This window comes from Schistocerca gregaria, chromosome X (genome assembly GCF_023897955.1).
Source record: "Schistocerca gregaria isolate iqSchGreg1 chromosome X, iqSchGreg1.2, whole genome shotgun sequence".
In the NCBI taxonomy this organism is placed as follows: Eukaryota; Metazoa; Arthropoda; class Insecta; order Orthoptera; family Acrididae; genus Schistocerca; species Schistocerca gregaria.
In genome coordinates, this window is record NC_064931.1 from 552,549,174 (window position 1) to 552,565,247 (window position 16,074).

The 16,074-nt window shown below is 42.4% G+C and overlaps 1 protein-coding gene across 1 annotated transcript in view; it reads right to left on the bottom strand.

Annotated features, from left to right (window-relative positions):
* The window catches only part of LOC126297448 (potassium voltage-gated channel subfamily H member 6), a 2,320,485-nt gene that overhangs the window by 1,235,890 nt on the left and 1,068,521 nt on the right, over positions 1-16,074 (bottom strand). The window contains exon 7 of the mRNA XM_049988300.1: positions 3,561-3,715. Coding sequence (XP_049844257.1) covers positions 3,561-3,715 — 155 coding nt within the window. The remainder of the gene's footprint in view (positions 1-3,560; positions 3,716-16,074) is intronic.

The following is a 16,074-nucleotide window of genomic DNA, read 5'->3' on the forward strand; positions in this document are numbered from 1 at the left end:
GAGTTCTATTCATGTATGACTCACAGTGTATTCTAGAAAATGAGTCTTGCCTTCTGTTAATCTGATGTGCCCCTTTGCTGCTGTACTTTAAAACTTTGGCAAAGTTGTAGCAAAGTACGTTTACGGCAGTAATATGGTTCTCGCCTCAGACATTGTGGCAGAGTCATGTACGCTTCCTAGGTATGTCCACTGATGCCTCTTTACTCATGCGTAATAGTTGATGCACAGGAACAAAAGTGCATGCACAAAAATTAATACAAAGAATGCACACACGCATTCGTGTTCTTTGGTCCACATGTTGCTTCATTGTTCAAGCCATTTGCTATGCGCCCACTTCTTTGCTCGACAATTTGTGCTACGTTTATTGTTAGGAAATGCGTCAGAAAAGAAAACACAAGGCGACTACAGGTAAAACAGTGTCAAATTATAACAGAGGCACTAAAAATACAAAGTCCAGTGACATCTATTTTTTCTTTTTTTTCTTTCGCAACTTTCAGAAACTCACAGTGAGATTTCAGATTTTATCCTTGTGAAACTGTAGTGATAAGGCTGGCAACCAGCGGCTTCTACAGCAGTGTGAGTTACCTATTTATTTCGCATTTCAAAACAAAGAATTTCAGAGATTATCCCTAAAACTGAAAAATACTTCAGGGAGGCTCTTAGGCATTCTGTGAAGATTAAATGGCCTACAACACTTAATTGGTATTTTATTTTATAAAAAGCTGTTTACACAGCTTCAGTCGAGCGAAATTGTAGATAGATTAACATCCTCATACCGAACAAATTTGGTAATGCTATAGAGCTCACAATACACTAGGACGGACATTGTGTTTGCCAATTTTGTAATTTTTGCGTCACCAATGTATTTCATTTCAATTTCTAGTAGTTGGTTGAGGAGCCCACTTATCCCATCTTTTCTCTGTTCAGATGATAGGCTCCTCAAATGCTGTGCTGTTAAATGGCCATAACATATATATTCGTCCAATATTCGGACACAGTTTCATATGCACTTTTCATAAATTTGTAAGATGCTTCTTCTCTGCTTTCCTACCTGGAGATCTGCCTTATTCTCTACAGCGATATGATAGGAAGATACATTGAAGAGCCAAAGAAACTAGTACACCTGCCTAATATCGTGTAAGGCCCTGGCGAGCATGCAGAAGTTCCCGCAACACGATGTGGCACGGGCTCAACTAATGTCTGAAGTAGTGCTGGAGCGAACTGACACCATGAATCCTGCAGGGCTGTCCATAAATCCGTAAGAGTACGAGAGGGTGGAGATCTCTTCTGAACAGCATGTTGCAAGGCATCCCAAGTATGCTCAATAATGTTCATGTCTGAGGAATTTGTTGGCCAGCGGAAGAGTTTAAATTCAGAAGAGTGTTTTTGGAGCCACTCTGTAGCAATTCTGGCCGTTTGGGGTGTGGCATAGACCTGCTGGAATTGCCCAAGTCCGTCGGAATGCACGACGGACATGAATGGATGCAGGTGATGAGACAGGATGCTTACGTACGTGTCACCTGCCAGAGTCGTATCTAGACGTATCAGGGGTCTCACATCACTCCAACTGCACATGCCCCACACCAATGCAGAGGCTCCACCAGCTTGAACAGTCCCCTGCTGACATGCAGGGTCCATGGATTCATGAGGTTGTCACCATACCCCTACACGTCCATTCGCTCGATACAATTTGAAACGAGACTCGTCCGACAAGGTCTACATGTCTCCAGTCATCAACAGTCCAATGTCAGTGTTTACAGGCTCAGGCGAGGCATCGGGCTTTGTGTCGTGCAGTCATCAAGGATATACAAGTGGGACTTCGGCTCCGAAAGTCCATATCCATGATGTTTAGTTGACTGGTTCGCACGCTGATACTTGTTGATGACCCATCACTGAAATCTGCAGCGGTTTGCGGAAGGGTTGCACTTTTGTCACGTTGAACGATTCTGTTTAGTCGTCGTTGGTACCGTTCTTGCAGGATCTTTTTCCGGCAGCAGCGATGTCTGATATTTAATGTTTTACCGGATTCTTGATGTTCACGATACACTCAAGAATTGGTCGTATGAGAAAATCCCCACTTCATCGCTACGTCGGAGATGCTTGGTCCCATCGCTCGAGCACCGATTATAACACCACGTTCAAACACACTTAAATCTTGATAACCTGCCATGGTAGCAGCAGTAACCGATCTAACAAAGAAGTCAGACACTTGTCCTATATAGACGTTGCCGACCGTAGCGCCATATTCTGCCTGTTTACGTATCTGTGTATTTGAATACGCATGCCTATACCAGTTTCTTTAGCGCTTCCGTGTTTTTATATAATACTTGACGCTTAGTGCAACACACTTCAAATTTTTATTCAAATTATCTTTTGAAGTACGTTCTCTTAGCATAAAATCATCTACAGGTTTCAGCGCTCTTGCTTTGACTTTGGAGTCAACAGACATGACACATAAATTGCCTTACAGCATAACCTCAACACATTACACAACGAACACTTTACCGAAAGCTGCCTGTGCCTGCTATTCAGGGTAAGAAATTTCCACTTTACCTGGGAAACGATGCGCTTTGACGCATGGCCTCCATTTCGAGCAAATTACGTATTCAAATTTCGAGCAAATTACGTATTCAAAAATACGCATTCGCAGTTCTACTGTTGGAAATGTAAAGTTTATGTGCACAGTTGAAAAGGAAAAAGGCATCGTGTGGACGCACTTCGTGGAATCCAATGACTGCTGCGAACGATAGAGATTATTTCGTGGTGCATATTGATTTAGGGCCATGTGATGGATGTTGACGTCCAATCACATTTGATGGGTGAGAAACTAATACATGAGAACATCATGCGTTTATAGTGGCCAGCCAGCCAGTCGGATTTAAAAACGACTGAACAAACGTAGCACTCGGGTGCCGAGGATTGCACCTTCCACATCACCATTACGTACCACAGTTGACTACAAGGGTCAATTATTCTACAATCGGAGCGTTTTCCGCAAGTCATGCTGGACGGTCTGGTCAGCAGTATGGAAGCTATTGTTCAGTATGTACTGCCAAGTGAGGGCATCACACCCTGTATCGACATTCTGCATGCTACCGGCATGGGCAACACACATGGTATGACTCACCAGAGGTTCATGAGCGATTTTAAGTTTTACATTGTATCTGTATCATTCCGTTATAGTGTTGCCAGAGCATCTTCCATGACGCTGTCGCTGTGCCTCACGTAGATACTGAAGATCCCTTAACTTAAGAACATGTGTGTATTGTACTTACTTAGTCCATACAAGAAATGGCAGTTGTTTCACTGTCTTAAGGCATACGTAAGTATTTTTCAGCAGCGCAGCTAATGAGTCTCTCTTCTGCGATGAAAGCTAGATACCATCATACCGTTATCTCTACAATTATTTGTAAGCAAATGATTGAATGAAAAGTGCGTTATATTTCGTGTAAGAGATTTATCTCGTTATCATGCTTAGGATTTAAGCTCAGTAACCAAATAACTTAGCGCCGTCTTTTAAGAATACAAACGCGTGAAGCAAACTTAACTGTAGCATTTACCTTGTGCTTCAGACTGTCGGAGGGAACATTGCTGAGTGAAGGTGATTTCCTATCATGACTACCTCGTTCCCATATCGACGTGGTCGTCCGAACGCGCTGGAGATCTGATTCAGATGAAGTGATTGGGAATGCTTTAGAGACATGGTTTCTTGTGGCTGAAATATTAATTACGGTTAAAAATTAATGTAACAGGAATCACTATTGCATCAAGGATATTATCTAAGTGTACATAACAAAAATTCCATGCATATCTTAATTAACTAATATAAAATTTAATTATGTTTGTAGCAAATAACTCTGGACCATTAATATTATTATGAGTTTACTCTGATTGTCGTCAGAAGAACGACTAGGCTCTGGTACCATTTAATTTCCTTCAAATACACTTTTTAAGTAGAGATCAATCGTTTTTGCAACAAAAGGGAAAAATTCTTCCTTGTATTGATTATCATGGGACTTGTAATGAAAGATGAAAGTATACAGAAGTACAACACACTACAGTATATGATGATTTGCGTTGCATCGTGAACTGAAGATTAACTTTACTGATTTCAACACCACAGAAACTATGATAAATTTTGATTGGTTTGATTCCTTTTGTTCCGACAGCACCAAGAAGGTCGAATATTCATAGTCGGGAGCTTTCAGTTATACTGTACTCTAAAATTTCCAAAGCCCCGGTGTAACAGAGTACAGAGGAGCCGCGCGTCGGGTAGCTGGCGCAGCACTGCTTCACGCCCAGGTTTAGTGAGGCTACGGAGAGGCGCGGCAGCAGGCACGCTCGCTTGACTTCGTGGAGGACAAACGCACAAGCCGGTCGATCTGCAATATTTCTCAAACGATTTTAAAGAAACTACTCAGTAAAATAATCACTCTTGTGGATCTCACAACTTTATTCGTCAGCTTCATGATGAACTGTTTATTATTTCGTTAACCTCATAGTTACTGTGATATTTCAAAATTAAGCAACCTACTGCAATCGAATAGTTTGCAATGAGTTTGCGTTTAGCGCATGTTAGATTATACTTTGCTGTGTACCACAAGCAGTTAACATACTGAACCATTCTTTAAAGTTGGGATGGGATCTATAACTGACGCCATTCTCGAGAAAACGGATCGTATATAGCGCACTCAGTTCCACTCACGAGCCGAGACGATAAAGTGGGAATGAAATATTCATAACACCCTTGTATCTCATAAACTGTCTCAGATATCAAAACAAGATTTTGGAAGGTTATAGCACGCAAAGAGGAGACTAGGTTACCAAATGGTTACTGTGTGTAACTTCCTTATGTAGTGTGATATGCAAGTAACTAAGGATTTTTTTAAGTGAATAATGTATTTTACTATGGGTAATCGACAGCTGGTAAAACGAGAATTGTTACAGGTTCTTAGAAACCAGAAGGAGTTTTCGAGACATGGCTCTGACATTCACAATAAGATTCATAACCATTGTAAGAATTGTGGAGTAAATTACGAAAATGTCGTGGGACTGCCACAACACGAGTGCCTTCTGAAGGTGTCGGTGATGTTGACAGAAAACACATTCGTCTAAAAGGCTCAGAAAATTCTGTTATAATGCTTATAACTATAAAACATTTTCATTCACACATCCGAGAAACAGTTGCAGATCCTCGCAAGAAAATTCATTACAATCGATGTTGGGTGATATGCGAAGGGGGAAAAAAATGGCCCAAATGGCTCTGAGCACTATGGGACTTAACTTCTGAGGTCGTCAGTCCCCTAGAACTTAGAACTACTTAAACCTAACTAACCTAAGGACATCACACATATCCATGCCCGAGGCAGGATTCGAACCTACGACCGAAGCAGTCGCGCCTAGAAGCGCTCGGCTACCCCGGCCGGCTGCGAAGGAAAGCGAAAGATTTCATTCTTCTAGTGTATTTCGCTTGACGCAAGAGGTGGAGCTTAATGGAACGCCAAACTCTCTGCTATCAAAGACACTAGATTTGTTGCCTTCTGAGTTCATTGGAGAAGATGCATACCCATTGGTAACGCATTTTACCAAGTCTTACAGTCGATGGGCTGTAGAGCCAGGGAAATAATGTTTCGACAAACGTTTTTCCAGATCACGACGATTAATTGACTGTGCTTTAGGAATAATGAACGCTAACTGAGGCATTTTAAGGTGGCCAATACAAACCTCACCACAATTTCCTCAGATTCTGTGAAATGTACATATTCTCCACAACTCTGTCATCGACCTATACAGATTCTTCATCATCGATGAGCAGCAGAAATAGAGTATTCTATACAAGGGCCGGCCGCGGTGGCCGTGCGGTTCTAGGCGCCGTGGGACTGCTACGGTCGCAGGTTCGAATCCTGCCTCGGGCATGGATGTGTGTGATGTCCTTAGGTTAGTTAGGTTTAAGTAGTTCTAAGTTCTAGGGGACTGATGACCTAAGATGTTATGTCCCATAGTGCTCAGAGCCATTTGAACCATCTATACAAGGCACTTATCAGACAGGTCGAAACTTTAACAGAGTCTCAGAGGAGCGCAAATCTGGTTCTGGCGCATTTTGTTAGTGTGGGCTGCATACATTCAGAAGCAAATTTGGTTGATTTACTACTCCCTCCACCACCCCTTAATCTATTTTTCTCTTCATTGATTTATGACCCCCTGCAGGTTGGTTTTTTACGCCCTGGGGATAATATGTCCTTCTGAACCCCCCCCTCCTCCCTCTTTCCCCTCCCCTTCCTCCACCCCCATCCCTCTGGGAAATCCCATCAATTATATAAGCACAGCTTTGAAATCAAATTACTTGACTAATTAATTAAATTGATAAATTTATTATCCCTCCCACTCTTGGGAAATACCTTAACCCTCCTGTCCCATCCAGACTCCCACTCTCCCCTCCCCCATCTGGGAATTGGTGGGAAAAGAACCCAGTCTGTGCTGGAGAGGAAAGGTCTCACAACAGGAAATTCAATTGCAAAGCAAATGATACACTGTTTATTTATAAAATTCAACTCGCAGTGATTGATGTCTTTTATTTGGCGGGAAAAGCTAATTATTCTCTGCTGGAAAGACGTAGGTCTTCTCAAGTACATTAAAAAGAAGTAATAGATCGCTTTTGCCGATTGTGCAAAGAATACCATCATGAAATTGGTGTCAACATAACTCACCACACATAATTACACTGTTAAAAATCTTTCAGATCCATCTTTGCTCTGACTGCAGGGGAGACGTGGCAGCTGGAACACTGTGAGCCCATATGACAACCACTTCGCAGGGCTGCACCACGGGCCGCTGTCCGACAGGCTGCACTGCGCCCACTCATACCCCACAGTCGCTGTTGGTCGCTGCACCGCCAGCTATCTCATGGTATTAGCACACCGTAAGTGACCACTTCCTGTCGGGTACTACTGCTTGGCAGAATTCCGACCAGTCTGTCCAAACCAGCAGACCATAGTGTCTCAAAATACTGCGCTCATTTTTTGTGACCATCCGGCAGCCAGATCACCCCTACAAGCTCTGATCCCATTTGTTCGCAGCAGTGTCCTTTGCCACCTCATATGGTTACTTCTGGTTGCAGCACCTGCCCAATCTTCTCCCAAACACACACTTTTCATAACAAGTCAGTGGAAGCAGCTTCTGTATGTGCTCACCCTGCTGTGTTAATTCACAATACCACCAGCAGAGGACTCTGGGAGAAGTAACCCCCCTCCCTGGCTCCCTCCAGTCCTCTCCAGTCCTCCCCTTCACTCCTCCAGTTACTTCCAGTCTGACAAAGTATCAGGTGGCAGCAACTCTTTGATACAGGTATACAGGTATTGATACCTGGTAAATTCCTCTAAAACATATGCTCCTTCGCTCTATCTCTCTCTCTCTCTCTCTCTCCAGGGTGGCTACTTCCTGCCCAGCAAGATTCTGTCGTGTGCCACATTAACCACTCCTTTGTTGTGAACAGAGTAGTGGAGACCTGATAAATCTCAAGCTACAGACGTCTTGGAGGTATTCCTTTACTCTATTAGATTGATAGCCTACTTAATTACTTAATCGATACCATTTCTGGACAAGCAGTTTCTCCTTACATCCTATTAGTGTACACTAGGACTGATATATGTGGCTGGATTCGATCCCGCAATTACTTGGCTTCCAAACAGTCCTGAATTTTTCTTCCCTCTTGCCTCCTGCTGGCGGATAATAGCACACTTATGTCAGCTGGCAGGAGGTCCATCACGTTGGAGGTTGCTGAGAATTTTAAATTTCAGCTCAATTGCACACTATGTCCTTAAACAATCTGGGGAGGCGTTGGACTGATGTGTGTGTGCTCTGAGTAACACTACTGAAAACAATAAACTGACCAATTGGGGCTTTGGTGTCTCGATTGGAAATGGTGCTGTATAAAATGAATTTAAAATTTCGGCGTGAATTTATACCATCACAGTTGTGGAATTCCTGACCACTACAGTTCTGCTAAGTGTATTTTATAAAATACTATAGAATTCCACAATTTGTTCTCTCAGCCACACCAGGACGCAGAAGGAAGTGGAAAGGGTCTGCTACATGATGGGATAGTAACACCAAAGTACACCATTGCAAGACAAAGTGCAATGCAATATACTGAGAAGCACTTAGCCACAATCCAAGTAGATGTAATGGCTAGATACCTTAGATCGATGAAAACACTCGTAAATACAGCCCAATCTCCCCAGAGATATCCACACGCGGCGCGCCCATCCCGTCGTATAGCCAGCACCAATGCTCAGTGGTTGGAGAACACTGCCGCAGTGATTGCAGCTGCAGTCGTGGATGCACTTTTATGCCAGAGTGCACAACCTCGGCGTATGGAGGGCACCCAAGGATGATTGGAGTGGCAGGAATTCAGATGTTATCAATAAGTCTAGCGCCAACACTTGGCAGTGATCGATATTGAATCACTCAATATTCCACGGAAAATACATGCAACACAGGCGATCGCAGAGACAGCTCAATGCATACAGAGTATTAGTTCACTATTCAGCTATCCATGAGGGCCACTGCTAGGACTTCAAATATTTCAAATGGCTCTGATCACTATGGGACTTAACAGCTGAGGTCATCAGACCCCTAGAACTTAAAACTACTTAAACCTAACTAACCTAAGGACATCACACACATCCATGTCCGAGGCAGGATTTGAACCTGCGACCGTAACAGTCGCGCGGTTCCGGACTGAAGAGCCTAGAACCGCTCGGCTACATCGTCCGGCCTGCTGGGACTCATCCATGCAGCTGTGAGAAAGAACCGACTAGCCAGTTTGCAATAACTTTCCTTTCTATCTGCCTCCCACGACGGCCTCAAGCCGGAAATGTCAATTCATTCTGGTCACCAGCTACCTCCACCATGTACCCGAATACCTGGCAGAGTCGTTCTAACAAGCCAGCCAATTTTTTATCACTATAACTACCATTAAATATTACCGTTGCAGCCCCAATCTGGTGACATTCGACAATGGACGAACTACCAGAAATATCCTTCATCTGGGACAAATCTCACGTTGAAATATCAACATCTATGTCCTCCTTATGACTGGATATAATTTTCCATGTAAATTCTTTCTTTCGCCTCATGACCAGCGATGCATTCAAATCGCAATTTTGCACATCAAATATATACCTCCCTTACAACTGGACATAGTCATTTTCTTTGAACATGTCAGAACAATGGCTACAGTAACCTTAAACCTCAACACACACTTTATAATCCTGCCAATCACAGCGAATCTATGATACATTCCCTATTAAGTATAATACTTCGCCATAACTGAGTGCTGCTAGGAAGAAACAATACTGAGCGAAAATCCGCGATTGATGGACATGCCTCATTTGTTTTTCTTGCAGGTGGTACCAGTGTGTCTTAGCAAGAGACACTTAACTGTCTTATAAGCGACCAGCTATTAAAAACACGTTCGCAACGACTATGTCACTGTCACTCTGCATATTAAGCGGTCTTGGTTCTATAGGCACACCCAGATGTCGCTAACGATATCCATGTTAAAAACTATACGTGCTTTATAAATTGAGGTATGGTAATGCTTCCGAGTGAAGTGGTCTTCCACACAAATACTGCGACATTGAATACAGACAGTGATCGTGGGGGTGTGTATTAACAGACTGAAAGCGCGGGCGCACGTCGCTAGAGGTGAAAGCTCGTAATACAATCACCCTTCTCACCGAATTTAGAAAGTGATTCGGCTAAGGAACGTGGCATTACGCAGATATTTCCAACTCCCTCATGCTGTTGCTAGATACTTCCAATGCTAACAGACAGTATTTGTAATGCATTCTGTAGACAGTGTAACTGAGGTTCCAGGATATATCCTCAGAGTTACGGGCAAGGGAGGATGATGACTGACTGAGAAAGATCACATACAGTAGATGGTGTGGTATGTGAGGAATCTTTTAAAAAAGCAACACTATATTGAAGTTGTAAGAAATTTACAAAATCCCATGACCAACACAGCAGCTTTTCATATCTATAATGTTACGCTTCCTGGTAGAAATTTTGTCTGCCATTTGGAATCAAGTCTCTCCATTCAACCATGTACTTGTGTTGGATCCTATGGAGATATTTTTTAATGTTCATATTTGTAGCACTCTCATACCTCTAAACAAATCACGTTTTTCGAACCTATTGGCTAAGGACCCCATACAGCAAATCTCCACCTTGGTTTTAGACAGTCTCTCCGCATCTTGTAACTGTTCCTCAGTCTCTGTCCCACCGTCCCTTCAGCTTTGGCCATACGATCATTATAATTTAGGTCGCAACTGAGTGGAAGTTGGAGAACGCTCTATCTACCTCTTTCTGTATCCCGTGGGGAAACAAGGTGAGCTGAGTTAAATGTGACAGGACCATGTTTGACCACTCAGTGAAAATGGGAACATGTTGTCGTAGCTACGCCAACAATGTGCAGTGTGTAAGGCCAGAGCCAAACGAAGCTTCCTCCTGCAACACGAGATGGTAGAAATGACAGTATTAGCAGTTATGAGGGTGTTTCTCATTGGGAAAATTAGGAAGACTTCACATCATACGGGCACTGGAAGAAGGACGAGGATTTTGCTACTGCACTGAGGTGTGTTTCCAAACTACAAACAGATACTGCAATCTGAAGGGGATCTGCATCACTTAGGGTGCATTCATGCCTGTCACCCAAATCTTCTCTCCCTCCTCGTTATTCTGTACCATCGAACGAAGAAAAACTATGAACTATAGATACTTCACTAACATCACCCAGTACAGAACCCAATAAGATATTACCGTGTCCCTCTCTTGTGCTATATAAGAAGCAAATACCATCCATATGATGGCATCAAGCCTGTGTGGTGATCCTATTAATGATACAGGTATTGGTCTATTGAAGCAGGTGGCCAGTGATCAAAGTCGCATGCACAGACCAGTGTAAGGTATCGTCGTTGGTGCTATAGGAGGACCATATCCCACAGATATCACTTACAAGAGAGAATTCTTGTGTTGCTCTTTCATAAGCAGTTTGATGAATCGTTTTTCCGCTGTCACACATCTAAGCAGAGTAGGACTACAGCTTTGTTCACTGCCATACATTTTGTTTTTCCACCATGCCTTTGACACTGTGTCAGGTGCTAGACTGACATTAACTAGTTTCGATCCATTAGCTTTCACAGAAAGCTGGACATTGCATGGTGTAAACTATACTGCTCCCAAAACACGATGGTGGTTGAAATAAAAGACAGAGACTGTTTTCTTATTGACAAAAATGGGGACGACTTCATGACATATGGAAACTGGGAAAGTCTGCAGCACTGTTGAGGGTTTCCAAACAGTTGTCCAAAGTTGATGATCTCTACATTGAGTCTCATTTTATACAGTGACAGGGTAGTAGATGTCTCGGTCTTCTGTTTTCCAAAGAGACCCAGAGCGCTGATTCCTCATATTGGTGCTGCATATTACATTCGGGTATATGATCGATGTTTCGTTGTCCTTGGTGCTAGTCATCCTGACCACCAAATCTCGCACACTGCATCATTCATTTTGGTGATTTACAGTGCATAACTGCATATGGAACAAGGGGATATACTGCATGACTGAAACCCATACAGCGTGGATAGTATGCACCATCACTTGTCAATCCCACTGCCGCAGGAATGGAATGATTTTCATACACCTAGGCGAGCAAGTAAGTACCCTCATTCCTCTACATTTTTGTCGCATTTCAAACAATTTTACGTATTTTCCATCAATTTTCGTAATGTTATCATTTTCCGTAATTTCACCCCCATTTCACTCAAATTACTTAGGAGACAAACCACCACTCTTGACGAGCTGTCATGTCAACAAAACGCCTCTTCGTGTCCCTCTCATGATGCTATCAGAGAATGACAGTGCAGCATGGTTCTGAACTTCTGCATCATCGCTAAACCAATCCCTCCAATACTTTCCGAGGATCATATACATGCAGACATATCGTGAACCCTGTTACACTGCTTACATCACATGATACAAATTCTGTTTCTTAGTGTAGGGCCGCGGGGCAGCCGCCCCGTCTTAGGCGTCTTGCACGGGCCGCGCGACTCCCCGCGACGGAGGTTCGAGTACTCCCTCTGGCATGGGTGTGTGTGTCATCCTTAGTTTAATTTAGATTAAGTGGTGTGTAACCTCAGCAGTTAGGCCCCGTATGACCTTACCACAAATTTCCAATTTTTTCTTAGTGTAGGTAATAGCCATCAACAGACAGGAGATGCAGAAACAACATTGCATATCTGAAACACTTTAAAATTTTGGTAAGATTTTATTCTAATTTGCCAGCCCCCCACAATGTGGATGGAGTTATGATGTATTCTCGCATTTGTGGGATAAAAAGTCAAAGATTCAAAGCTCTAGCACTCATCCATCTATTTCGAAATGAGCTACCCCTCTGCTGAACCTACAGGCTAAGGTCCCTGAGCAAATCTCTACATGGCCTCTCTCTATCCATGTCGTAAATCTTCCTCTGCCTTTAACCAACCCTCCCTGTGACACTGTCTCCGAATTAATTTGAAACTGACCAGAAAAATACCTGCTACATTCGACGTCTCGTGAAGGAACAGAATGAGTGAGTTTCACGTAATCAACACACTTGGATATTTTGCTTCTGCAAAGAATATAATACCTGTTTCAAACTTGTACTTAGTGGCGCTACTGGTATAGACCGGTTTTCTCATTACAGTACTGCATCTGCTGTTCTGCAAAGACCATTCCATGCCAATCTTACTCATATCACCTATCCAGTTACACACAATCTCTCTAGATGCTTGCATGCTGAGGAGTCACTGCTTATTGGCATATAGTAGATACGAGCCGGATAAATTTGAGAGTATTGTGATGACCGACAGTGGCAGTTTGAAGAGTTTAATGTAAATCACTTGTGCTATAAACTCTGTTGAATTGTTGTAGTGTCTAAACTCGATACCAAGAAGGTGCTGGTAAGAGAAAATTGATCGTAGAACATAAACACAATCACATAGCAGTGGTGTTCGACATGTGGAATTATATGTCATGCTGCACTAACTGCGTGAACAGAACATACACTCTTCCACACACACAATATTTCTCAAGCAGATGTATACACAAGATTGCACTACCTCACAAAACGCTGTAATTAACTTAGAATCATTGCAGTTATCAGACTCAATTTACGTCAAAGATAAGGCACAGAATGGAGTACTTCACATACATCTTCGTTCATCTACAGGAGGGTGTTAAAAGAGGTTTTCCATTGATAGATATGATTCATCACAATGCATTGGAAGACCTCTCTTGACTGTGGTATGGAGACGTTTGCTATTAATGATTGCAGGTCAGTATCGGCTTCTGTATAAGAGCAAAAGAGCACGTGAACACCCTAACTTTCAACGCCTTGCAGATTTATTGGTTATTTTTATTTGAATGCTGTTAAGTGTATGGCAAACGCTGCAATATGAAAAGATATGGGACTTATAAATCTACCGTGCTATTGCTCCTATAGACTTCGTGAAACTCGGCATCTGGGTTTTGAGCACACCTTCAGTTGTAAAGGAGCTTACCTCATTGGCCAAATAGGTACGGATTTGATAAACAATGCGCACAGTTCATGCTGTGCACAGCTAGCCCTTACCACTCAACTAGAAATTTACGTTAGTGCCACCACGTGGTACCAAACTGCGACAGACTTTATCCCCATCCAATCGGCATTAATTTTGTTACATGATAGACCACTTCTCAGATATGCTAATTCACTCACTATATATTGTAGTAAAATTGTGTCAGACATCAGTATATGCTAAAGTTGTACTGACAGTAAACCTATTTTGTGGGTTTCTGAACTAGTTGTAGTATATAGTTATGAAGTTTATCATACAGTAATCCATTTGAGGCGCTCACAAGGGAAAGTCCCCCCTTTCAGATTTAATGGTAGGTTGGTCCAGTGGATAGCCAGTCAAAAATACAACACAGATCAAGCATGAAAACAGGCGTACTAAATTGTGAAGAAGAAAGGAAATCAGAAACAGCGAACGGTCTGAGCTCAAAAAGTACAACATTGAGTGCACATAGATAGCCTCGGAGTCGTGCTTCAGTGGTCTCGCTGTCAGGCTGCAAAGCGAAAGCGCAGTGTCTGAAACTCCCTCAGGCAAATTTTATTTATTTATTTATTTTCACAAAATTATGAACTGTCCATTAGGCCATTGAAATGTTTGTTCTCTTTCCACAGTTTTGGCAACTGTTATATTATACACTGGTTATAACATGAGCCATATGGTAAGAATACATTGTTCTTATTGTGGTCTTCAGTCCACAGACTGGTTTGATGCAGCTCTCCTCCATGCTACTCTATCCTAAGCACGTTTCTTCATCTCCCAGTACCTACAGCAACCTTCATCCTGAATCTGCCTAGTGTATTCATCTCTGGACTCCCTCTACGATTTTTACCATCCTCGCTGCCCTACAAGAATAAATTGGTGATTCCTTGATGCCTCAGAACATGTCCTACCAACCGATCCCTTCTTCTAGTCAAGGTGTGCCACAAATTTCTCTTCTCCCTAATTATATTCAATACCTCCTCATTAGTTATGCGATCTACCCATCTAATCTTCAGCATTCTTCTGTAGCACCACATTTCGAAAACTTCTATTCTCTTCTTGTCCAAACTATTTATCGTACACGTTTCACTTCCATACATGGCCACACTCGATACAAATATTTTCAGAAACGACTTCCTGTCACTTAAATCTATACTCGATGTTAACAAATTTCTCTTCTTCAGAAACGCTTTCCTTGCCATTGGCAGTCTACATTTTATATCATCTCTACTTCGACCATCTGCTCCTCAAATAGCAAAACTCATTTAATAGTTTAAGCGTCTCATTTCCTAATCTAATACCCTCAGCATCATCCGATTTAATTCGACTACATTCCGTTGTCATCGTTTTGCTTTTGTTGATGTTCATCTTATATCCTCCTTTCAAGACACTGTCCATTCCGCTCACCTGCTCTTCCAGGTCCTTTGCTGTCTCTGACAGAATTACAATGTCATTGGCGAACCTCAAAGTTTTTATTTTTTCTCCATGGATTTTAATTCCTACGCCCAATTTTTCTTCTGTTTCCTTTACTGCTTGCTCAATATACAGATTGAATAACATCTGGGATAGGCTACAAACCTGTCTCACTTCCTTCCCAAACACTGCTTCCCTTTCATTCCCCTCGATTCTTATAACTGCCATCTGCTTTCTGTACAAATTGTAAATAGTCTTTTTCTCCCTGTATTTTACCCCTGCCACCTTCAGAATTTGAAAGAGAGTATTCCAGTCAACATTATCAAAAGCTTTCTCTACGTCTACAAATGCTAGAAAAGTATGTTTGCCTTTCCTCAATCTATTTTCTAAGATAAGTCGTAGGGTCAGTATTGCCTCAGGTGTTCCAAACTTTCTACGGAATCCAAACTGATATTCCCCGACGTCGGCTTCTACCAGTTTTTCCATTCGTCTGTAATGAATTCGTGTCAGTATTTTGCAGCCGTAGCTTATTAAACTGGTAGTTTGGTAATTTTCACATCTGTCAACACCTGCTTCCTTTGGGATTAGAATTGTTATATTCTTCTTGGAGTCTGAGGGAATTATGCCTGTCCCATACATCTTGCTCACCAGATGGTAGAGACAGGACTGGCTCTCTCAAGGCTGTCAGTAGTTCTAATAGAATGTTGTCTACTCCCGGGGCCTTGTTTCGACTTAGGTCTTTCAGTGCTCTGTCAAACTCTTCACGCAGTATCATATCTCCCATTTAATCTTCATCTACATCCTCTTCCATTTCCATAATATTGTCCTCAAGTAGATCACCCTTGTAGAGACCCTCTGTATACTTCTTCCACGTTTCTGCTTTCTCTCTTTTGCTTACAACTGGATCTACACCTGAGCTCTTCATATTCATACAAGTGTTTCTCTTTTCTCCAAAAGGATCCTTAATTTTCCTGTAGGCAGTATCTAACTTACCCTTAGTGAGATATGCCTCTACATCCTCGCA